This window comes from Notamacropus eugenii, chromosome 4 (assembly GCF_028372415.1).
Source record: "Notamacropus eugenii isolate mMacEug1 chromosome 4, mMacEug1.pri_v2, whole genome shotgun sequence".
Classification (NCBI taxonomy): Eukaryota; Metazoa; Chordata; class Mammalia; order Diprotodontia; family Macropodidae; genus Notamacropus; species Notamacropus eugenii.
Window position 1 is genome coordinate 198,407,079 of NC_092875.1, and position 25,850 is coordinate 198,432,928.

The 25,850-nt window shown below is 39.0% G+C and overlaps 2 protein-coding genes across 2 annotated transcripts; one reads left to right on the forward strand and one right to left on the reverse strand.

The window, feature by feature from the left end:
* Nucleotides 1-2,111: 2,111 nt before the first annotated feature.
* TDP2 (tyrosyl-DNA phosphodiesterase 2) lies at nt 2,112-15,570 on the reverse strand. Its single transcript, XM_072603972.1, has 7 exons — nt 15,185-15,570; nt 15,017-15,102; nt 11,676-11,849; nt 10,566-10,657; nt 9,084-9,202; nt 5,913-6,083; nt 2,112-3,146 (listed from the first exon to the last, which is right to left on the reverse strand). The coding sequence occupies exons 1-7, from the start codon at nt 15,398-15,400 to the stop codon at nt 2,865-2,867; spliced, it is 1,140 nt and encodes a 379-aa protein (XP_072460073.1). The 5' UTR covers nt 15,401-15,570; the 3' UTR covers nt 2,112-2,864.
* ACOT13 (acyl-CoA thioesterase 13) lies at nt 15,556-24,944 on the forward strand. Its single transcript, XM_072603975.1, has 3 exons — nt 15,556-15,943; nt 22,152-22,336; nt 24,683-24,944. The coding sequence occupies exons 1-3, from the start codon at nt 15,860-15,862 to the stop codon at nt 24,837-24,839; spliced, it is 426 nt and encodes a 141-aa protein (XP_072460076.1). The 5' UTR covers nt 15,556-15,859; the 3' UTR covers nt 24,840-24,944.
* Nucleotides 24,945-25,850: the final 906 nt, after the last annotated feature.

Below are 25,850 nucleotides of genomic sequence, written 5' to 3' on the forward strand. Positions count from 1 at the left end.
AGAGATGGGCTGAACACTTTCATAGTGTTCTCAACAGACTATCATCAATCAATGCTGAGGCCACTGACCATTTACCTCAGGTTGAAATCAATCCCTTCTTAGCTGAACTTCTAATTAAAGAAGAGGTTTTGGGGGTCATTAGGCTCCTTTCATGTGGCAAAGCACCTGGTGCTGATTCTATTCCAGCTGAGATTTACAAGGGAGGGGGACCATTGCTCACACAAAAGCTGACTGAAACTTTCCAGGTTGTATGGCAAGAGGTTATCCCCCAGGAGTTCAAGGACGCCTCCACTGTCCATCTCCATAAAGGTAAAAAGAATAGATTGTCCTGTGACAATCACAGAGGACTCTCTCTCTTAGTCATTGCTGGCAAAATTCTTGCTAGAGTCCTCCTTAACAGGCTGATCCTTCACCTGGAAGGTGGTCATCTACCTGAAAGCCAGTGTGACTTCAGCAAGGGCTGAGGAATAGTCAATATGGTGTTTGCTGCCTGACAACTCTAGGAGAAATGCCAGAAGCAGAAAAGAGATACGTACGCAGTATTTGTAGATCTGTCCAATGCCTTTGACATTATTAGATGTGAGGGCTTATGGAAAATTATGTCAAAATTTGGTTGCCCAGAGAAGTTTATCAGCATTGAACGTCAGTTTCATGATGGCATATTTGCCCAGATTCAGGTTATGGACAATGCTCTTGTGCCTTCCCAGTCACCAACAGAGTGAAACAAGGCTGCGTGCTTGCTCCCATGCTTTTTAGCATGATGTTTTCAGCCATGTTGACAAATGCTTTCAATGAGGATGAACATGACATCAAGATCAGCTATCGTACTGATGGTAAGTTCTTCAATTTGAAAAGGCTACAAGCCAAGATCAAAGTGGAGGGAGTGTTGGTACTCTTATTCTTAGAGTAACCAGGGTACTAAGAGGGTGACTTGTCCCATTTCACAAGGCCAGTACATATCAGAGGCTGGATATGAATCTAGGTTGTCCTGACTGAGAGGTAGCCTTCTATCCACTATACTATGCTCTCATTATTGTTTACATTTTAATAAAGGTCTACAGAAGGCCAAAAGCAATCAAGTTCATTCAAGTAATTAATTTCTAATGGCAGAACGTCAAACAGGTAGTGGAGATAGTCAACATCTATCAACCAATCAATAAAGACGTCATAAACTAGCACTATTTCAAAACAGTTTAAAATTCTATAGCATCAAGGCCAGTCTTGCCTTTCACTGTCTCTGCTCTGCCCTCTGTCTCCCTCCTCCCACATTCAAACAACTTGTAACACTGAGCAAAATGTGACTTCTGGCTCTCTTTCATATTTTCTTCTCTTTTGGTCCATACCCTGGTCCTAGCCTTCAGACCTAGACAACACTGGTGTACTATGAGGAAACAAATAACCAGAAAATGACATGCAATGTTGAAATGACTTACTCAAAGTCACTCAGTAAGTCCATTTTAGAGCCAAAAATAAAATTATTTTAACCTCAAAGTAACTCGAGAAGAAAGGTAAACAATTAAAACAACAGTGAAATGCAGTTACTATAATTGGTATCTTTTGCACATCTGAACTTCCTCTCAAATAGCTTAAAGCATGTAAAAGTTGACTCAGTCTCACAATACCCAGTAACATATTGTTCTGGCTTCGAGGAAGGGAAACACGGTAAAATCAGATGATTTATTTACTAATATATTCCTCACTCTTGAGTCACAGTGCTATGCTATGTAGTCAATTTAATCTCTGCAAACTGTTAAGCAAGAAAAAAGTAGTTTCCTTAGTCACATTTAGGCAGAACAGTTGGGTAAACATGACAATCTAGCAAAACTTCAACAGATCCAAGTCAAAGAACCTAAAGCAGAAACCTGTTTGCAAACTAAAGGTTGGATTCTACTTTTTTAACTAATTAAAGGGCAAGAAGTATGAAGGTAAGGTAGGGTCACTGACTCATTTACCCATGAAAGCAGATTATCCAAAACATGTTGTTCAGAAATGGTTTCATTTTTAACATCTACCTGAATCCAATCTTCTTTTTTTCATCTTTGTTCTAGGGTCAAATAATGGGAGAGAAAATTAGTTTAGATTCTATGTGACTCAAAAGTAGACAGCAATAATGGGGTTTCTTTTATACTCTTTAATTAAAAATACAATTTAATCAAAACACAAGGCAATTTTTTCAAACTTAACTAGATACATTCTTACATGTTTCATGGCTTATTAAATGATTGGATTAATTGCATTATCCACAATTTTCTGATAAGATTATTTATGTTAAACTATTATTATCACTATTAACACATTTACATTTTCCTCCCACACAGTCACTACAGAGGAAATACAGTGATGTGTAAATTCCATTTGCCTTTTACCATTACACATTATTTCTTTTGTTAATTCAGGGAGACAGAATGAAAACAAATGTATCCCATTTCTCATTGTTATTTACTCATGCTATCCTTCCAGTAGCCTGTTAAGGAAATGGTCAAGATGAAGACAAGGAAAGCCCAAGTCCCATCATCAAGAAAGTTCACAGCAATAGTAGCAGCAGCACCAGAGCTGGGGACTAAGCAAGCCATGTCTTCATTCATCCAGTTTAACCACAGAGACTGGAGGAAAAACAAAAAGGCCAACTCAAAAAGTTCTTTTACTTGAAAGGTAAGTTCTTAGAGGGAGAAAAAAGTAGACTTTTGAAAAAATATGTAGGATGAATCTACAAGGAGAAACAATAATAGAGCAGCAAAGATCCAGCTTCTTAGGTGATATTCAACACATCTTTCCAAAGAGGATCAAAACGTCATCAAGTATTTGCAAGAAATCTGATAGAAAACTGTACAACAGACTTAAAAAAATACATATCTGAAAAATATTCACAGTATTACATCAAACCCACATAGAAGACCCCAATGATCACTGGGAAATTTGCCACAGTCCAGTTTTTCTAATCCTATTAAGTCCAAACTGCGTGGAACAATGTGACAACCTTCTGCCGCAGGTCTGAAAAATATTCTATCAAACCGTAGTTTACAGGTAGCCTCTATTGCCAAATTAGTGTTGGCTTGTGTATCCCAAGTGTAACGGCAATGTTCAGGTTTGCCCAAAAACTCCCAAACATCCAAAATTTTTTCTGGCAAGCCACCCGATTTAGAAACCTAAAAAAGGAAAGGCCTTTCATCAATTTTTTTTACAGTCTAAAAAAATCAGCTTACTTTGTTTAGATGCAACATGTAATATTAAAACAGTTAAACCATTTGTTTACAAAATACTTAGACAACTCAACATAAAACAACTTTGTTACACAGTCATAGGAAAAAACACAAGTATTTACTTGTGAGTTAGGCTGAAAAAAGGGTAAATAACTTGCTGTTTTGTGAAACTTTCCTCCATTTCCCTCATTATAGGGCAGAGAGTCTTTGTTGTTTTTATTTTTTAATTTTTATTTTTAGAGACTAGGTCTCCCTAACTCAGGCCAAAAAATCCAGTAGTCACATGTGAGCCTGACTCCAATTCTAATCAGCATGAAAGTTCTGACCTATTCCACTTCTGATCTGGGGCTCATCATATTGGAGATGGTCTTAGTGCAGACATCCAATTAGCATAGCAGATTCCAGTTCAGAACTCCAAAACTCAAGCAATCCACCAGTCACAACCTGCCCTAACAGCAGGGATTACAGGAGTGTTATCACCAAGGATTCTGGACCTGGAGTCCATGAACATGCTTTTAAAAACAAATTTGATAACTATATTTCAAAATAACAAGTTTCCTTTGTAATCTAAATTATTTTGTTTTATGGTTTGGAATAAAAAAAGCAAATCTTCACTCCTGACCTGAAAAAAGTTCAACAAGTGACACCCTGTATATGTTCCAAGCACAGTCCAGTTACAATTCTTCTCCCTCAAGATTCCTGCAGTTTTTCTAATACTTACTGTATTTCATTCTTGAGAATTTTAAAAGCAATTAATAATATACCAGGTACTATGCTAGACATCAAAGATCAAAGATGAGAATCAAACCATCTTTGCCTTCCATTTCACCAGAGAAGACAACACATATGCTTCTAACTAAGGCCAAAATAAATCCAAAGTGATCTGAGAAGTCAAATATTAGAAGCTGAGAGCATCAGGGCAAACTTCACATAAGATGTAGCACTTGAGCTGAGCTTAAGGACACTAGAAAGAGTGCCACAATTCATCTGAGCATTAATAAGGAGGACTGTTCTAATGAAAACCTACATTTATACAGAAATTGAGCACTTTCTTTACAATGCACTTTCCTCAGGACTGCCATGATTAATATTCCTGTTTTATAGATAAGGAAATAAGTTTAAATAGGTCAGGTAACCTGTGCAAGGTCATACCTCTAATATAGCTGGGTCTGGGACTCTAAGCTACACCACTAGTCTTAGTTGGGACTCTAAGTCCAGCACACATGCCACCATAGTACACCATGCTTTATTACATCCATAGACTGCCAGGAGTTCCAGAAAAAGTCTGGTCTTACATAGTATTAGATGTGTGAACTAAGGTATAAGGTCACTGGGGCTGGAGATGAAAATTATTTGTTTGATTTGGAGAGGCAGATGAGCACAGAATGGGAAGTTTAATTTAATTAGAACACCCTTTTGTGGTAGAGCAGAAGTGAACAAATACCTACATTTTAGTTTAATTTCACTGTGGCATAAATTATGGAGCAGGAAGTAAAAAGGAAAGTCAAGGCTGATCCCAGGATATGAGTTCAAATCCAGCTTCACGCACTTACTCAGTGATCAAGAACCTGTCTGCTTCAGTTTCTTCAATTATATAGTGAGAATGATAATAATAGCATCCATCTCCCAAGGTGTGAGGATCAAATGAGATAATATTTGTGAAGTGTTTAAGATATTGCCTGGCATATAGTAGGCACTTAATAAATGCTTGTTTCCTTCCTTCCCCTCTCATATAGAATTTCCTTTCCCACTTCCTTATTCTCTGCTTATCCAGCTCTTACCCACCCTTTTAAGGCCCAGGTCAAGTACCACCACCTCAAATCACAGGACCAGGGATTCAGAGCTAGAAAGGACCTTAGTGGTCATTGGGTCTAGTGTCCTAGAAGCTGTGGTCAAACATCTATTACACGTCTCAGAAAGGACTGGTAGCCAGGTTTTTCTGACACCACATGTGTCTACTAGGACATACTGCCACTCCAAGATTTCCTTGACTACTCAGGTCTACACTGACTATTCCTTGCTCTGAACTCCTTCAGAAGGTATTGTCTGTATGACTTCTTTTGGTACTTAATTATAAACTCTCAGATCATTACCTAGTTCATGTTTTGTTTCTCTAACAAAATTATAAGATCCTTATGGTTAATGATCATGTCTTATACTTTCTTATATATCTCATTCTACCTAAAAGAATACTTGGCACACAGCAGACAACTCAGTCAATAACTGCAGAACTGGGTTGATATACATAATGGTTTGTGCATATAACAGATCAATTAAAGACCTGGGCTTAATAGAGTGGGTCAAATTACCAATTATTGTTGCAAAGAAGCCAACAAGGGTCCTCTCAAGTAGAAGGCAAGCTCTTTCATGGCAAGGACTGACTTTCCTCTGGTTTGTACATGTGCTTAGCACAATCCCTGGCCTACAGGACAGGCTTAATACCTGTTGATTGAATCACATAAGAAAAATTTCCTAACAAGTGAAGCTACTTCAAAGTAGAATAGGCTGTCTTGGGAAGAAGTCCCCCATTGGAATTCTTCAAGTCAAGCCTGGATGACCACTGGCTACAAAGGTGATTATTTTTCAGTTATAGGCTGAACTAGAAAACCACCAAGGTTCCTTACAGCTCTGAAATTCTGTGGTCACACAAGAGAGAAAAGAAAATCAACTAGTTTACCACATGAAACGCTGAAATGATACACTGTAACTCACTTCATGGTCCCTTAAATTTGTATCACCTCCAAATATAACTGTAACTGACTCTGGGACCTCTTGCATTTTCTTTAACACCATTTTTAGCTGATTCATTCGTTCCCGAGCATGGTTTCTGGTGCTCTCAAAGTGTGAGTTCAAAAGGCAAAGCTCGTTACCACATATAGTTACCTGCAACAGAATAGTACCTTAAGTTAAGTTGCAGTCTGCTATTTTAATATTCAATGCTAAACTTGAATTAGTGAAGGTCTGAGGATCACTCAAAAGTTTATTAAATCATCAGATCAGTATTACTATCAACAAATAAAGAACAGCATCAGCACAGGTAAGGAAACATGAAAATACAGGGTATAAAGAAAAGACAGTGATTACAATAGAATGGAGGGGTAGGGTTAGAAGCCATATCATGAGGGGAAGAGAGAGAGTAGCAAGAAAGTGAAGTGAACAACACCCCTGACAAGAAGTCAGCTAGCCTCCATTTGGAGAAATCCATTAAGAAAGAACCCACCATCGCCCAAGGCAATCCATTACACTTTTAGACAAAGCTAATTGTTAGTCTGTTCTCTGGGGCCAAGAAGAAAGCTCTCATATCCCTAGCTTGTCTTCTCTAGAGCACATTCAACAACATGTGCTCCTTTTCACGTAGCATTACCTGCAAGTCTTTCACCACACTAGATGCCTTCTCCTGTACATGTCTCCAAATACACTGGTATCCTCTCTAAAATGTGGCAGCCAGACCTGAACTCCAGGTATGATCTGACCGAGACAGAGTACAGAAGAGCTATTACCCCTCCTATTTTGGCATGATGGCTTTTTAAATACAGCTCAAGGTAATGTTGATATTTTGGGTTACCATGTGGTGGTGAGGACCCATATAAGCATCTGTATGAATAGAAAGGGATATATGATGGAGATGTTGTGAAGGTAGAAAAGACAAGATTTGACAAGACTGGATATGGGAGATGAGTATAAGAGTTAAGGATGACACCAAAGTTGTGAGCCAGGGTGACTGGGAGAATGGTGGTGCCCTCAGCAACAGAATATCTGGGAAGGGCTTAGAGGAAAGGCTGATAATATAATGAGGTATGAAATATGTTTTGCCTGATTACACATATTTATACAAGAGTTTTTTTCTTTTTTTTCCCACTGGAATAAGTGGGAGGGAGAGAAAAACCAATTTTTAATAACTGAAAGAATTATTTTTCTTAAAAGAAAAATGTTGCATTCTGTTTTGGACATGCTAGTTTGAGATGCCTAAAGGTTTTCCAATCTGAGATATCCCAAAGGCAGTTGATAATGTAGGACTGTATCTCATGAGAGAAGTTAGGACTGGATATAGAGATCTGAGAATCATGTGCATAAAGATGAAATTACCAAGAACAGGGTGAAAAGAGAAAACATTTAGGACGGAGCCTTGGGAGACACCCACAGTTAGTGGCCATATAACAGAACATCAAAAAAAGAGATTAACCAGGAGAACCAAGAATGAGCATTATCACGAAGACTTAAAGAGAGGACAGCAAGAGGGGGTATAGCAGATAGAGGTAGACAGAGCACCAGGCCTGAGGCCTGCAGTCAGAAACACCCAAGTTCAAATCCAGCCTCAGATGCTAACTGGGTGACCCTGGGCAAGTCACTTAGCCCTGTTTGCCTCAGTTTCCTCATCTGTAAAATGAGCTGGAGAAGAAAATGGCAAACCGCTCCAGTATCTCTGCCATGAAAACCCCAAATGGGGTCACAAAGAGTCAGACAAGAATGAACAACAACTACATCCAAGAGAAAAGGTTGACCGACAGTATCAAAGACAGCAAATAGATCAAGGAGGATAATTGTTAAGTAGTTCTTCAGTGGGGTTTTCCTGGCAAAGACACTAGAGCGGTTTGCCATTTCCTTTTCCAGTTCACTTTACAGATGAGGAAATGAGGCATAGAGGGTTAAGTGACCTTCTCAGGGTCACACAGCTAGTGTCAGAGGTATGGATTTGAATGCAGACCTTCTAGACTCCAGACCCAGTGCTCTATCCACTGAGCCCCCTACGTGCCCCCTCAAGAAGTTTAAAGAATGACTAAAAATATTGAGAAGAGTCATTAGATTTGGCAGTTAAGATCACTAACTTTAGAAAGAAAAGTTTCAATTGAATGATGAGGTCAGAGGTCATAATGTAAACTGTTTAGCAGAGAGTTAGTAGAAAGACAGTGAAAACAACCACAGATTTCTACAGTTGGACCAAGTGCAGGTACTTTAAGAAATGGGGAAACATGGGTGTATTGTAGGCAGCAAAGATAGAGCCAGTATATGGGAAGAGACAGAAAATTAGTGAGAAAGTAGGGATGAGAGTGAAGACAATATGCTAAAGAAAATAGGAGGGGATGGGACTAGAAGTGAATGTAGAGGGTTTTGCATGGACAAGAAGGGCCAGTACTTGGAGAAGAAAAGAACTGGGGTGAGGAGTCAGGAGCTGGAGCCAACTCAAAAGGCACTTGCAGAAAGTCTTCCCTAATGCTATTAATGGCCTTTCCCTCTTGGAACTCACGTAGTACATCTTTCTTATATATTTGCATGGAACTGCTATATATTAGAGTCTTTTATATTTGGTCACATGACCCTAAAGGACTGCAAGCTCCATGAAGATAGGATCCAAGGTTTCTCTTAAATTTTGTGTCTCTTCCTCAGTATCTAACAGTAAGTACTTGTAAGCAATGAATACATCTTACACTGATTAGATGTAACAAACATTGATCCTACTACATGTACAAGGTGCAGGGCACTGTGCAATGAGAGGGGTGCTATGTCAGGTCCAAGCAGGAAAGGTCTTTACTTCCTAAACAAAATGTCATTTGCTATGCTTGCCAATAACCCTCCACTGCCCTCTCCTTCAGATATTTTCATCTCCAATTACTGGTTGGTTAATTGAGAGCAATTTACTATTTAATATCAAGGTACCAGCTACTTAGGGAACTGGCAACAATTATTTCAGTAAGCAAACATGGATTTAAATTAAATCCATCTATCTCAGAAGAGATATGCCTTCAAACAAATTTATTTTGACATAGCATTCATTTAAGTTTGTTTGCAAAGTTCATGAATATTTTAAAAAGGCAAAAAACTTTTATTAAAACATAGCTCTTTGAAATTTTAAAATTAGGGCAATTTCTTCACAAGTTTACTTACACGCACACATAAAAGGTTTCTCATCATCTGGGTGGTTGGAAAAGGCGTAATTTCATGGCTTATGAACTTCACTCTTGACGTCTTCAACATTACTACGGTGAAATAGCCATCTTCATTACCTTACAATGTTTTTTAAAAAAAAGAAAGTTATATTCCATAAATAGATCATTTAAAGCAATACTTTCAAATTCAAATAGAAATGGAAACCATTAATTCATACACAACCACATACTGATTTAGTTTTAAAATATGTTATTATGTATAATGGGTATCACATTTGTCTTTTTAATGGTGGGCAGAGAAGCGAGAAAATTTGGATCTGAAAATAAAAATTTTAAATTAAAAAGCTATCTATGTTGTAGTATATTTTAATTTACTTTGTTAAATGTTTCCCCGACTACATTTTAATGTGATTCAGCTGTACTTGTGAGGGTTGGTGTTTGAAACCTCTGATCTAAAGGATTACTAAAGAGCAGAATTAAGGGCTAGAACAGATTTGAAGAGTACCTTGAAACTAATCGGTCTTCATCTTATGTCCTTTATCACAAATTGTGTACAAAGAACAGTTATAAATGCTCACACAGATTCTTTCAAGAAAAACACTGCTTGTTAGTGCAACTATTATCGATTTTCAAAGATAAATTTAATTCAAAAATGAAGTCCCTAAGATTAGTATCTTAAAATGACACCCCAGAAACTAAAGTCCTTTACCTAAAAAAGAATCTGCCATTGCTGATCCCATTCTAAGAACCAGATAACATTCACTTTCTTCCCAGCCACTGCATAGCTAACGTCAATGATTAAAATATTTCAACTCAACCACAGTGTGCGAGAAATGTTTCTGGTAGACTTAGCCCTTCACAGCAAGGCAAGGACCTAAAAAAATTCCCAATGGACTCGAGGCAAAATGCCTTCCACATCCAGAGAAACAACTATGGAACAGGATCGCAGAATGAAGCAGACCATTTTTTCTTGTGTTATGTTTTGTTTTCATGGTTTCTCCCATTCATTTTAATTCTTCCATGAAACATGACTAAGATGAAAATGTATTTAATAAGAATGTATGTGTAGACTCTGTATAAGATTTCATGCTGTCTTGGGGAGGGAAGAGGAAAAAAATCTAAGATACATGGAAGTGATTGTAAAAAACTGAAAACAAATAAATTACTTAATTTAAAAAAATAAAATAAAATATTTCAACTAAGGAAAGAGACAATTTCCCAAATAAGAGAGGGGAAGGAAGATGTTTTTAAAGAGGTAGATATTTTGAAAATCACTCTCTTAAAAGGGAGGGCAGATTGGGGGAAATGGTAATCAGAATGCATGCTGTCTTGAGGGGGGTGAAGGGGAGAGATAAGGAGAAAATTTAGAGCTCAAAATCTTATGGAAGTATCTGTTGAAAACTAAAAATAAATAAATAATTTTTTAAAAAAAGAAAATCACTCTCTTAACAGGTAAGCAAAATTATCAGAAAAGAGTTACCTGATATAATTGTGTAATTGGTTGCTCTTTTCTTTAGATAGTTATAGTATGGTGGAATGACTTCTTGAAGAAATACCACATCTGGAGTGTACCTAATTTTTAAAAATGAGTTTGTTATAAAGACCAATAACAAATGTAACATTTCACTAGAACAAACTCAAGGAAATGAGACCAAAACTTATTACTCCACAACTGAGAAAAACACAAGTTGTTACTTGATCAGAACTCCAAAAATGAAGACAATTTTGTTAACAATTTACTATATTTAATGGCTAATGAAGGGTACTTATAAGCAAAAATTACAGTACCAACTATTTATTTTTCTAATATTGGAAAAATAGTGTGATAGCAACACCACATGTGAAAGTTTGAAATCAAAATTACCTGCAGAAAATCAATTCTGCCTTTCCCTCCATTTAATTTAAATATTCCAACTTAAATAAAATGCAACTTTAAAATTACAATTCTCTTCCAAATCTTTCACTTTTTTTACATGTCTAGCCTATCCTCCCCAAAGTGACCCTGCAATTACTTTAACTGAAATTAAGTGAGGATTAAAAACTCCCCAAATAAGTAACGTAAGAGGTATAGCCATATCAAATTGAGTTAGAGATGTTAACTTCAAAAATATGCCTAAATGTAATCCTCTTTGAATGAATATAGCATTTTTTCCATGGGAAATTTTGTATCCTAAACTATATTTTGATAATAATTTATGAGAGTACTTGACATTTAATCCTTTGCAAAGATGTTCCCATGAGCATTGTTTTTTCTAGAATTACACTTTGTACTAAAAAATACAGAATTAAATTATTTGAATATGGTCTATAAATACAAAAAGTATGGCATTTTAATGGAAAGACTATTCTTCTGGGAGTCGGGTTTCAGTTCTGGCTCTTCTACCTTAACTCTGTACCCTTAGACATTCATGTACTTAAATCTAAGGGATTAAGCTCTAAGAGCTACAATTTTTATCTGTACAATGGGGATAATTATACATACCCTACCTACCCCAGTTATGAGAAAATAGATGTGAAAACACTTTGAAATATCAAATTGTTAAGCAAATGTATAGGACTGCTATAATTAGAAATAAATACCAATACTTACAAAGCTAAATATTCACACACGCCTTTAGCCCTATCTTGCAAATTGTGTATATCCAATCCATCAATATTCCACGTAATTAAAGAAAATGTACTGTCATCTTCTTTCTGGACACAATTCTCTATATTGACATCAGTACTGGTGACATTTATTGTTGGTTCATTTGTCAGGTCAACACTAGCAAGAATACAAAGAAAAATAATTTTATAAGTGATGTATAATTTAAGAAATTCAACAATTATTTTAAAAGCTTTTATTGCCCTCATTTTGCAGAGGAACATACCAAAGTACAAAAGATTTAAGGCATCTGTTTGAAGACATACAATATATTCAGATGACTGGAGAAAAAGTCATTTAAATTATATTCTTTAAATCTGTGGTTCTTGACCTTTGATAGTCTGGTGAAACCTATAGACCTTTTCTTAGTTTATTTTAAAAATTCAAAATTGAAGAAATGCTAAATTTCAATTAGAAGTATAAACAGATTTAATTTTTTTCCCTATTCAAGACCCCTCAGGGCTCCATGCATCACAAGTTAAGAACCCCTTCTCTACATATTTGACCATTTATGCTAGGTAGACTGCTCTCTGAACATCCTTCAGGGGCATGTTTAAACTCATTAAACTCTGAGATTTTCATTCTAGCCCAAAGTTTCCTTTCTTGTCCAGCGAGGTTATCAACTGTCTTTGTATTATCAAAGGAATGTTTGTGTCAGAAAAAGCAATAAGGAATAACTAACTTGGCCCCACCAAATTTTCATCATTTTCACATATTTACAATATAATTATTGTTGTTCATGGCTTTCAAAGATTAACATAAAGAGTGATTCCCTAGCTTTGCTTTTATGTTTGACTTAAAAGGTTAAAGAGCAATGAGCATTCAAAGAACCTGCTGATTAAAAAAGTAATGTAAATAAATACTGAGCAAGTTCCGATCTGACCAGGTGCTCTTCAAATGCATTTTCTCCAAGAACATCTCCATCTTTACTTCCTCGGACTCACCTATCACTTTGTACCATTCATGTACTGGTCCTGTTCTACTTTATGTGGCAGGAATCTGTGTGTGTGCCATACATCTCCCTAACTAGATTGAACTCCTTGGGTCCATAATTAGACTTGTAAATTTTTGTACTTCACACCATTGCCTCTCGCAAGGAAGTAGACAATGCCCTAACAGATGCTTAGCAAATGTTCGCATCATTTTTATTCAAAGATGTCATGTCAACTCTATTTTCAAAGCTTTATTTTTCCAGTTTCCTACATGCCCCTGAAGGATTAGTGATTACCAAGTCACTTGGCTTTGTAATAGACAAAACCCTGGACTTGGTATCAGGAAAACTTCCATTATAATTCAGCCTCAGACGTTTATTAGCTGTGTGTTCCTGGGCAAAGATTATGGTCCCCAAGCTTCAGTTTCTGAGTTTCATTTCTTCCTGAGTTTCAATTTCTTCCTTGGGAAAACGGGAGTGACAAAAGCACCTACCTCAAAGAACTGTGGTGAGGATCAAATGAGATAGATCACTTACATAAACCACTGTGCAAACTTTAAAATATTATTTAAAGTGATTGTTATTCCTTCTGAAGCTTTAGAACTTTCCATACTTGGCCTCTTATCCTTGAAGAAAATCAATCAACAAGCATTTATTAAGCTTTTACAATGTACTAGATAGGTATGCTGAGAGTGAGGGCTGGGAATAAAAAGAAAAAAACAAAAGTCCTTGCCCTCAAAGAGCTCACATTCTAAAGGAGGAAACACCATGCAAAAAAATATTGTACATACAAGACACATACACACACTGTAAATGAAGGATAAGTTCAGAGAGAAGGTACTACTGGGAGTGAGGGAAGGGGTAAACCTTGAAAAGTCCCTTTCAGAAGGTGGGATATGGGCTAAGCCTTGAAGGAAGCCAGAAAGTCAGGAGGCAGAGACAAGGAGGAAAAGTATTCCAGGCATGAGGGTCAGCCAGGAAAAGGTTCACTGTGGGGAGATGGAATGTTGTGCAGAACGACAAGAAGGCCAGAGGTTACTGAATCTTTAGAGTATGAGGAGGGAAGCAAAGTCTAAGAAGACTAAAACAGCAGGAAGCAGACAAGTTGTGAACAGTAGGCAGAAAGGTCAGCTTGTGAAAATCTTTAAAAGCTAGGCGGAGCATTTTCTATTTGATCTGGAGGTAACAGATTTATTGGATAAGGACGTGTCATGGTCAGATACCTGGTTTAGGAAGATCATTTTGGCAGATACTGAAATATGGACTGGTTTGGTGAAAGATTTGAGGCAGTGATTCCAATTAGAAGGTAACCATCCAGGAAAATAAGGATGAGGGTGAAATAGGATGTGTGAACCTTGGAAGTCATCTAGTCCAGGGGTGGCTGTGTGAGTGGAAAGGAGTCATATGCTACAAGAGACTTTGTTCCTACAAAGTTGGCAACAGACTGGCTATCAAAAGACAGTTATCAAGCACTGGATCTGGAGGAGCAGACTTGAACATGGATTCAAATTACACTTCTTTCACTTACAGATACATCTGTGTGGCCCTAATTTGGGGTGTGTTTTTTTTTTAATTCTAGATTTCCAGCTCCTCGCTTATAAAAACTAAGAGAATGGAGTAGACCAGGGTTTTTCTAAACCCTTCCTAGATCAGGAACCCCTTTGGAAGTACAGGTAAACCTATAAATCCCTCCTCACAATGCTTTGTTGCCTACCTTCATAACCGAAGGGAACGCTAAATTTCTCTTAGTTTAAGAAATAAGAACATAATTTTTCCCCCATTCCTCTGAAGTTTTTAGGATACGACCCCTTAGAGTGGCCCACCTTAAAAATCCTTGCATTAGGTTTCCCAAGATCGATGGATACCTGCAGAGATGCCCTCCCTCTGAAATTAGGTACAATTCCTCCAGGATATCTATACAGACACACAACACACACACATGTAACACTGCGTATGCATACATACGCATACACGTGTGCGGTTCTTGTCGTTCAGTAGTTTGTGACCCCGTATGGGTTTTCTGGGCAAAGAAACTACAGTAGTTAGCTGTAGTGGATTAGAGTAGAGGTTAAGTGACTTGCGCAGGGTCACACAGCTAGTGTCAACGCTGGACTCGGGTCTCCCGGACCGCAGGCACGGCACTGCCTCGCTGCCTCCGTGTGCCCACACACGTATACATACACACATGCACTTCTGCATACGCAATGAATACGTACACACACTGTTTCCAGCACATCTCCAGCCCCCCGCTCAGCGGCAGGACAGGATCTAGGTAAACGTTCGCAGGCTGGTGGGGAGACAGCAGGCTGGACGCGGCCGGGACCCCCATCCCCCACCCCACCCCCGGCTCACTCACCAGACGGGGACGGGCGGGGGCATGCTCGGCCTGGCGTCCGGCGCTTCCTCGTCCACTCCCGACTCGAAGTAGGAGTTGAGCGCCCTCTGAAAAGCAAAGGCACAGGCATGGAGGCGGCCCCGCGCAGCCGCCCCCGGCCGGGCCCCGGATTGCGGAGCGAGCGCTTACTTCCATCTGCCAGTCGTTCTCCGCCAGATAGCACTGGGCCACACCGCTGCCGCGGCCCGTAATCGCCGAGAACTCGGCGCACAGCCGCTGGCGTTCCCGCACCACGCGCTCCTCCTCCGACTCCTCCGTCTCCTCCTCCTCCCCCGACTCCTCGGAAGCCCCCGGCGCGTCTTCCAAATCCATGGCGCTGGAGACCGCGAATAACCGCGGGCGCATCTCCCGACCACCCCCGTCTCTTCCGAGGCGCCACTTCCTTCTCCGCAGCGCCGCGCCGCACAAACAGCCCCGGGGGAAACCGCTCCTTCCCCGCCCCTCCTCCTCTTCCAGCCCCTCCCTCGCGCTCTCGGAGGTGGGGAAGGAGGGCGCGCCCTGGGCGGGGCTGGCCCGGACTCGCTGGGCGGAAGGCACCGGAAGGGTGAGAGTTCTAGCGGATCCCCCGGAGGCAAAGCGGAGGGCGCCGGGTAACGGAACTCAAGTGCTGCAGTCTGTGGACGCGGCCGGAGGGCACGGGGAGCACCGCGGAAAACCTTTATTTGCCCCGGCGTCTGCCTGCTGCGCCCAGCTCGGAGGTTGCTCCTGGCGCTGTGGCGCGTACCTTCGGGCGCTGCTGTTCCCTCGCGTACCCGGGCAGGTTCTTGTCGGTTCCGTTTTCCGCCTGTGCGGGGCTGAGAAGCGATGAGTCCCCAGACTCTGCAGGCATTGCGGGAGGGGTTGAAGGTCTTCGTGCAGTCGGGCGGCTTTGATAGAGTTTTAGACAAGGTATCGCGGTCCCGGGGCGGGCTCCGGGCCCAGGCGGAGCACGCACTGGCGGGGCGGCGGGGGCTTGGCGGGGCGGGGAAGGTCTCCAGCCCTCTCGGAGATGTGCGGCGGGCTCGTCGGCCTTGGCGCTGCCGCCTGGTCTTTCTCAGGCCCGGAAGCTCGGCATTCGCCGCGTTCCTTCTTTTCTCTTCTGCCTCCTCGTCCCCCCAATTCGAATGAATTCCCTCACCGTTAGGAAGGTCGCCTCCTCCTCCTGACGACTGTCCTATTTTCAACATTGCGGCGCGTGGTAGGACGGTGACCCTGGCGTCTCGGGGACGTGCCCGCCGGACTGGAAGGGCTTCAGGTGTAGACCTGCCAAGGCCAAGGCGGTGCCGGGCGTGGAGGCAGGCAGAGACCTGATGATAAAATTGAGGGGCCCACAATACATCGTCTGCGAAAGCATGGAGGATGTTTCGTCTGCGTAGGTGTCAGGGAGTGCCTCCCCTCTGCTCCAGACCTGACTAAGCAGAAAGATGTACCTAGGCAGCCTTGGTACATTCCAGATGGAAGCCCCATGTCACCGTGCAGGGTGTTAGTGGCCTTGAGTCAAGTGAGACTTGAATTTGAATCCTGCCTCTTCATTCCAATTCTGTGACCATGAGCAGATCACTTTCTGAACCGAATTTTAGCCAGTAGAAGGGTGATGGGCTTAGGAAAGTATCCAGGGTTCAACGGTCTCACTGAGGAAAAATAACTCGGTTAAAGGTTGTGAAGTGTAGGGAAAGGTGCAACTTTCCTGGTCAAAGGTGGTCACACTCTGTTTAACCAGTTCAGAGAATTTCATTGTTCATTAATGGAACATTTGTGGGTGATGATAAGATTTAAAAAAATGTTGAATCTCAGCTTACCCTTTTATAAAACAGTGCCAGTAATGAAGGATACAACCCCATAGGGTTGTAAAGATCAAATGAGTGAAGATGTGTAAATCATTTTGCAAATCTCAATATGATGTATGAGTTTTGACTTCATTTTAAATTTGAGTGCTTGGGAAGAGCCAGTGATGTATTTTTCTGAAGCAGGATGTGGAGATTTTGTGACTATAAATAGAACAAAAATGGGGTAATTATATCTGTCCGTGATTGACACTGGGAAGTAGATCTGTAAAGTGGAAAGAATTTATTCAGTAACCTCTTAGCACGTGACCAACCCCTTCTCTCCTCATCCCCTTGATTCTGAAACCTTGGTTGCTGATAACAAACTTCTGTAGCTACTTGGTTCTACAACTACCTCAACTCCAGCCTGCCATTTCCCCTACAATGTCCCATTCTAGATTTGCCCACCCCTTCCACTCTGATTTATAGAATGCTTGCTCCATAGAGACAATCTTATGTTATTCACTGAGCCCTAATTGTTTTCTGACAACACTATTTCCCTTCCAGCACTGGCCACGCTTTCATATTCCCCAATTTGCTGGTCAGCAGGGAGGCAGTCAAAATATTCTTTGTTCCCCATTGCCACCTCCAGACTCTCTTCCAACATCATTCATCAACTTACTTGAATCTCAGTGATATCCAAATTTATCACCCTAATCAGATCACTCCCCTTCCTTATCCTAGGTCATTCTTGCTCATTTCTCTGTGAGTTCCATGTCTGGCTTACAATCTTTCTCTCTACTATAACTCCTACCTTCATATTAGAGGACTTAAGAATAATTTTTTTTAGGCAGTTGGGGATTAAGTGGCTTGTTAGGATCACACAGCTAGTAAGTGTGTGAGGAGGTCAAATTTGAACTCAGGTCCACCTAACTTCAGGACCAGTCCCTATCCACTGTGCCACCTAGCTTCCCCCCAGAATAAATATTAATGCTCCACCCCAATGACTAGCCCACATAGAGATAAATCCACCCTTTATATTATTATCACCCACAAATGTTCCATTTCCATATTCATGAACAGTGAAATTCTTTTAACTGGTCGAACAGTCTGACCATCTTTGACCAAAGTTCCTACCTTTCCCTACACCTTATAACCTTTAACCCTGTTCTTTTTTCTCATTGACAACTATAATCCCTCTACCCCTCAACACTTCCCCAGGCCATCACTCTCATACTGGCTAAAGTATTTTCCCTTCAAATATTCGTAACATCTCATATATGTCTTCTTTTCTTGACTCATATAACCACAAGCCTATTTCAAGCTTTCATCACCTCTTAACTGGATTATTGAGTAGCTTTCAATTGGTCTCACTGTCTTGGGTCTCTCCCCACTCCAACCCATCTTCCCCTTAGTTGCTGAAATGATTTCCCAAAGTGAAAATCTGACCATTTCATCCATTTTTGGGGGGGTGAAGTAGGGGTGAAGGTTCATATATTCCTCTCCTAGATGGAATTTGTCAAAACTGTTAACATTGAAGTAAAGAAATTATTTATTAAGCAATACATGCCAGTTGCATAACAAACTGGCACCAAGGCTCTCAGTACCCAAAAACCCTTATCGTTTGTTTCTTCCCAGTTAACACACGATTTAAAGGAAATGAAAAACAGGATGAAGTGATTATGAGATGGAGGATATTGGGAGACAATCAAGTGAGGGATAGAGGGGTTTTCTTGTGGTCAGATGACAGAGGAGAGGGTGAGTAAACTTGTGACAAAATTCGGTGACTTACAGCAGCTGAAACTTAGCTTCACTAAATGATGGCTAAAAAACAAAATGGAATTACTGGTGCTATTTTTAATATTACACCCCTGCTTATTAAATTCTAGTGGTTTTGTATTACCTCCAGAATAAAATATCATGTCCTTTGTTTAAAGTGTTTCATTTTCTGGCTGCCCCTTTATTATTTTTTCAGTTTTACCTATTCCCTCCCCTCCAGGTACTCATTATTCCAGGTATACTGTCCTGCTTACCATCCCTTGATTACAACACTATATCCATAGTTTCCATTCTTACGGACTGGCTGCCACCCATGCCTGGGCTGCTTCCTTGACTCATCTCCACCTCTTAGAATCCCTGGCAGCTCTTCATTGTCCTCTTTGCAGTTGAGAGAATAAAATAAATTCTAAGGTAACCTTCTATCTATTCTTTAGCTATTTTATATATACTGAATTTGCAAGTGGTCTCTTCCACTGATGTCATCCCCTGAGGGCAGGGATTACTTTTGCTTTTCTTTGTAGCTCCAGGGCTTAACATAGTGCCTGGCACACGGTAAAAAGTGCCTCATAAATGCTTATTTGGAGGGCACTCCAGGCTTGTGATTTCATCCATGTAGGTAGAAAGATTCCAGGTGAGTTTCCCTGCTCCCCCCTAGCAATTACACTAAATATTATAATCATAGAGAATTGCTTGGAGTACTAAGAGGCCTAGTCACTTCAACCAGTGTAGCAGAGCTAGTATGTATCAGAGGCAGGTCTTAAATCCCAGGTTATCCAAACTCCTAGGTTACCACTCTGTCCATAGTATCATGGCACCTATAGATAACATGTTTAAATTTAAGTAAAACTATTCAATGTAAATTCTTAACAGCCTGAATTTTATAAAGAAATAATTAGCCCTCCCTGAAGGACTGTTTCAACTACATGATAGTTTTATAAAAAGGAATTTCTATAATATTTGGTGGCTGTTAGAAGAAAACAGCTATGGTTTTATTAATGATTTCTAAAAGACAATGAGTACAAAGTTAACGTCTCAAATTTCCAATGGCTACCTCTCTGCCCTCTATGTTACTCTGTAACCCAAAATGAGATTGTCTTTTTTTCCAGAAATTTACACTATGAGACAGCTTTGAATTCAGTGACATTTAGGGGTACCAGTGGTGTAGAAAGGGTAAGCCTTGAACCAGAGATTGTAGAACAAATACTTGGCTTTGGGTAGCCTGGCTTGCATCCTAGATTCCAAGGCAACAGGAGATGCCTTAGAGGTAAAGATAGAGTTTTGGTCCTTCTGTTCAGTGAAGGAACAAATACTGACTAGAAATAAAGCCAGTTTAGAATGTGCAAATTATTACATAGGACAAAAAGTGAAAATGCAATTGCCTCTTTAGACAGAGTCAGGGAGAAGTTACCAATTTTTTTCTATTTCAGAATTTGCAAAAAAAAAAAGTTACACAAAAGCTTTAATTTGGATTTGCTCTAATGGGATCTGATTTGGTTCATATCAATATTAATTGCCTGCTACGTGCAAAGCACTGTCCCAAGTGCTTTGAGGGATACAAAAAGATAGGACATACAGTCCTACCCTCAAGGTGTTTTAGCATGGTACCAAGTAATAGCTTTGAGTCAGGACCTGAGTATGACTGGCAAAGCTCCTCAGCAGCTCCTGTGGATTTAATCATTGTCTATGCCAGTGACTTACACATCTGCATATCCAGCCCTAGTCTCTCTCCTCAGCTTCAGTTCTGAATCACCAGTTGCCTGTTGCGTTATTTATTTTACTTATTTTTAGTTTTCAACATTTACTTCCATAAGATTTTGAGTTGCAAATTTTCTCCCCTTCCCCCACCCCAAGATTATGTGCAGCCTATTATATATTTCAAACTGGAATTATAAGACAGCCTCATACTCAGCATGGCCAAAACCAAATTCATCTTTCTCCACCAAACCCACCCTAATTCTAGCAAAGATACCACCATCTTGTCTGCCTTCTTGCTTCATAACCTCAGCATTATCTTTGTTGCTACATCAGAGGAAACTAAATAAAATCAACCAAGAGAAATAATGATTTAAATGATCTCTGCCTGTGCTTTATTTTCCGCTCTTTTCCAGTCCAGTTCTAGTAGAATACTACTTTGCATTTGAATAGTGCCATATAGTTTATCAAGCATTTTCACATCCATTAGAATTTAAATTGTAATTTATTTCATGTGTTTTTCCAAGTGATCCCATAAGTTTTATTACTTGAGATCTAAGGAATAAGTGACAGCCAGCAATCTCATTTTTTTGTTCAGATGGAGGCAGATAGGCAAAGAACTTTAAATAAAATATTGGCTATTTAAACCTTCCCTGTGTCTGTTTTAAAGAATACTGAATTATTCCTACGCTGCTTTTCTTTCTTTCCTTTCTGTCTGGGAAAATCGCCCAAGCTTTTAAATGCTATTTAGAGAAGTACCTGTAATAGATGAAGTAAAGAGATCAAAGCTTTTGATGTTCTTTTTATTAGAGTTTGGAGAGAAGCTTTAAAAGAGATATGCCAAAAGGGGTTCTTTCCTCACCCAAGACCAGAGTATTTTTTGATTGTTTAATAGATTATAATACTCTAATTAGGTTATAATGCTTTAATTTGTATTTCATGGTTGGAAAAAACTGCATTTTACCATATGATTATATGCATTTACTTGTATAAATTGTCTTCTTGCAGCCAGTGGAATCCATGTATATTCTTTATATTAGGGATGATTGTCTGGAAAAAAAACCACCAAACTTTTCAGTTCTCATTTTTCTTCCCTTTTATATTTTGCTCAAATTTTAAGCAATTATAATTTCAACTCATCAGCTTTGTCTCTCTTGCCCTCCCATTTCTTAAGATATTCAGAAATATGCCTACCCTCTCCTTCCCTTCTCCATTTACACCTGAGGGTTTCAAGCATGACTCCATTTTCCTATAGTTTTAAAGACTGTTTTTCTGATTCTTGTGAGTCTTTTCATCCCAACCCAGATTGTAAACACCTCAGGGTAAGGCATACTGTTGACAACACATGTAGGCACAGTGCTTGGACACAAAGTAAGTGTTTAACTGAGGATTTCTTGATTGAAAGGCTGAGATGCCAACCTTGAAGTAGAAAAACTCATAAAAGTTGTCAATACATAAATGATGATCATGTCACATTGAAAATGCTGAAAGTAGGTACCTTTGCAAAGCTCTCCAGCAATAGCTAAATATTGTGCACGTCTTAATATGAGGATACTGTAAGACTTCATTTGTCTGTACAACGAACATGTATATCATATCAACAATAACTTGTTTACTGCTTTAATACAGTACGAGAAAACAATTGTGTTTAAACACAACTCTATAAACAATACCATTTTTCTTTAATTTTTTTTTCCTTAAAATGAATTTTTTAAAAAGTGATTAAAAATTTAGGCAATGTTTAGGGATGAAATCTGATGTCTCATTCAACTTTAGGTACACCCAAAAATACATCCTAATCATTTGTATGTCTTGCTGTTTAATCTGATGAAATTATGCACCGATTTATTGAACAGTTGTGTTCATCCTTCCTCTACATTTAGGTTACGATTCTTTCTGCAAGTTCTGGGAAGGTGGTTTGTGAAATGAAAGTTGAACAAGAACATGTGAATAAGCTTGGCTCTCTACATGGCGGTTTAACAGCAACTCTGGTAGATGCCATATCTACACTTGCTTTGTTGAACACAGAAAGGGGATTACCTGGAGTCAGTGTGGACATGAACATAACGTATGTACTTAATATATTTTAAATGACATCAACTGAAATAAAAGAGCTATTAAGATAAAAATAAGTTTAAGAAACTAGCTTTATAAATTTCTAGATGCGAGTATGGCTTTAGCTGTAAGAGCTACCCTGCCCCTGAAAACAGCCATCTTACCCTTTAATTTATACATTGCTAATGGAGAAAATCATAAGGGTGCTCACAAATTCCTAGCTGATATATTATTTAAGCTATAAATTTTACCACTGTGTATATTATGTACCTTATTTTCTTTCAAGGATAACTTGTACCATCATATACAACTAAGTACAGATAAATTCCACAAGATACAGTGCTACAACAGTTATCAAAGTAAATTTGGGTCACTATCACAAAATAAAATCCCAAAGGAAAAGAGTTAGAATGTTGGAAGTATCTGAGTATACACTAGAAAATTACTACTCAGGGTATATGTCCCCTAGTAATCTTAGAAGTAAGAACAGCCACACAGGAGGAAAGAGGAAATAGAAATTAGGTAGCTTCTGGGTTTTCTTAGTGTCCTTTCATGAGCCTCTGAAGACATGCCATGTAGACATACTACAAGACCCATTTGAAGAGTTGGTCAAGAGTTAATATTTTGCCAGCTGTGTTGAGAAGAGGGTATATTCAGGTCAGTATATTTGCCAAATGGTAAACAGACAAGCTAGAATGAAACCTTCTTATTCCTTAAAGGGGAGTACATTATAGCAAAAATGAATTATAAGCATCAGAGAAATCCTGGTGTTGTGAGCATCAGAAAAAGGTGGGTGGGGTGTAGCCTTTCACATTTACAAATAAAGATAGGAAGACATGAATTCTTTTAAATTGTTGGCTGAGGTTACAAACACATAATAGGACAGGGTTCAAGTTAATGCCTTTTTTTTTTTAAGCTTCAGAAAGTTGAAAAGATTTTTCTAGGTTCTTCCTAATAGCCTATTGTATCCTATCTGAGCAAAAAAAAAAAGAAAGAAAGAAAATTACTTGCTAACACTTCCTTAGACCTCAAGCAAGGTTCTTAACCTGGCAGGCTGTCCCTTGCCTCTCATGACAAAAAAACTACACAATTCTGAAACCCCCCTGAAAATTTTTTCAGCACAGCTTCTTCTTTGAAAGTATTTGTAGCCAAAGATATCAGCTGGGCAACCCCCGGTGGTAGCTGTCAAGCTGATTTCACCTGAAGGGAAACTAGGGTAGCATGAGTAAATTGTTCAGCATTGCTTGTATTTGAAGTCAGTTCGATAAACAACAAACTCAGGTGGGCCACCGTGGCAACAAAAAGTCTAAAGTTATTCTTTGTTAAGTAGGTTCTACAAAATTAAAATTGCCTTAACATACCACTGTTAAGTTTTTGACTGGTAAAATGCCTACACAAATAAACCTTGGTTTTAAAGATCTTAAGGGTCTGCCATGTGCCAGACACTAATCTTTTACTAGGTCACAAATAGAGGTTGTCAAGAGGAAGCTCTAGGTTGAATGTTGGACCTCTAATTTTCCAAAAGGATTAAAAAAGTGGAGGTGAATAAGCCCCATCAGAACCCAGAAGTTTATAGATGTCTCAGATTGAGAAATAGAAAAAAAACTGGGGGAAGGTGATCAAATATATAGTTCTAATTAACCATGAAATTAGTATTTTCAATGTTTTTAAAAGTAATTTCCGTACTTGGTTCATTATATAAGAAATGGAATCTCTCTTTACTTCATCTTTAAGCCTCTTTAGCTTAATGTTCTTGTTGATGACATGTTGGCAAGTAAACAAAAAATAGTTGCTTTTAAAGTCAGTTCCTATGATAGAGTCTATGGGCCCATGGGGGCATCTAGGACCCTTCAGCAGGGTTTGAAAGGTAAAAACTTTTTATTATAATAACATTTGTATATATAACCCGCAAAACCACATCTCTTTTGGAGTCCTCAATAATAAAGCTTAAGAACTACTACATTAGGATTAGGAAGATAACCTATCTTAAAATGCACTAACATAATCAGAAGTCAGACTATAAAAGGCATATGAATATAAGTAACAGGCCAAGATTTTGCTCCAGTATGTATTCCCAGTGTTCACGGAAATACCTACTATCAGAAGCAGCACCTAACAGTTGAAATTATGATAGATTTGTAGTTGGAGGAAACAGGTTCAGACCTTGGTTCTATTTTCAGTGTGAATTCGGACAGTCCCTATTACGTTCCTCTTAGAACCTCAGTCTGCCTTCTGTAAAATGAGGTGTTTCCTAGATGACCTCTGAAAAGGTCCTTTCCTGCTGTAAATGTGTAGTATCTATTCCTTTAGTCAATTAAGTCTCTTTCCATTAATTATGTCCCATATGTTTTATTTCAAGGTACTTGTCCCCAGCTAAGAAAGGAGAAGAAATCCTGATTGCTGCTCAAATTCTGAAGCAAGGAAGAACTCTTGCCTTTGCAAGTGTGGACCTGACAAACAAGATCACAGGAAAGTTGATAGCACAAGGCAGACACACAAAATACCTAGGAAACTAAAAGCACATTTCTTTAAAGCTGTTTGTCAAGAAGAAATCATTATTTGTTTGAAAAAACTTACTTTAAAAAGTTTAATTTTGAAAATAAACAATTTTAGTTGTGAAATTCTGTGGAAGTTATTCAGACTATATATCTAAATTTGAAACAGAACATCCAGCAAAGAATAGTGTAGTGGGGTGCCTTAGTTTTGGACAAATGTGTACAGGGGGTGGCAAGTCCTCATGTAACAAAAAAAATACAAATGACTGATGGAAAGTAAAATTTCCAAGTGTGCAGGACCCAGGATACCATTAAAAAATGAATTTCAAACTTAAAAATGCGCCTCTCAACTTCTGTTACCTGTATCTATATGTAGGGAATTACCTAAATGTCTCCTTAATAGTACTAAGCAAGTTCAAAATCCTTATTCCTAATTTAAACCTTACTATTTAGGTAAATGTGATTGTCTGAGCTTCCACTTAGCTTAAATTCATTAACTGACAAAGGAGTTGTGTAGAATCAACACTTCATTGAGGGTGCCTAGTCAAGAGAAGCTCTCTAGCCTTTAATACTAATTTGCTTTCCTACTTTAGAGGAAAAGCAGCTATTCAAGCATAGCAAAATTTAGCTTAACTATCACTTATTAGCCACATGCTAGAAAGGGAAAGGCAGCAAGCAAAGGAAGAGAGGATAGCTTTGGCCTTGGAGCCAGTTCAAATCCTGTTTCACATACTAAACGTGTGATCCTGGACAAATCATTTTTAACTAATAAGCCTACTTTCTCTCATCTATAAGATGATAATGGCAACTACCTCAGTGTTGTGATGATCCAGTAATTTTTATAAAGCATTATATGAATAACAATAAAAAAGGATATACATTTAGGTTGATAGTGTGATAACTGAGGGATAGGGACTGGCCTGATTTCACTGGTGTAGAGAGCTCAGTGATTTGTAACTTAAGTCTTACAAAGCTGCAAGGAACACTGAGGGGTTAAGTAATTTGCTCAGTCATACAGACTTAAACTTAACC

What these genes read in the sequence shown, in the direction of transcription:
- TDP2 (XM_072603972.1), bottom strand. Translation starts at nt 15,400, where the DNA reads ATGCGCCCGCGGTTATTCGCGGTCTCCAGCGCCATGGATTTGGAAGAC. An exon ending in CCCCCGCCCGTCCCCGTCTG is followed by an intron (nt 11,850 to 15,016) that starts GTGAGTGAGCCG and finishes TATTCTTGCTAG; the next exon opens with TGTTGACCTGACAAATGAAC. An exon ending in CAAATTTAAGGGACCATGAA is followed by an intron (nt 3,147 to 5,912) that starts GTGAGTTACAGT and finishes TTCCTTTTTTAG; the next exon opens with GTTTCTAAATCGGGTGGCTT.
- ACOT13 (XM_072603975.1), top strand. Translation starts at nt 15,860, where the DNA reads ATGAGTCCCCAGACTCTGCAGGCATTGCGGGAGGGGTTGAAGGTCTTC. An exon ending in TTGATAGAGTTTTAGACAAG is followed by an intron (nt 15,944 to 22,151) that starts GTATCGCGGTCC and finishes CTCTACATTTAG; the next exon opens with GTTACGATTCTTTCTGCAAG. An exon ending in AGTGTGGACATGAACATAAC is followed by an intron (nt 22,337 to 24,682) that starts GTATGTACTTAA and finishes TTTTATTTCAAG; the next exon opens with GTACTTGTCCCCAGCTAAGA.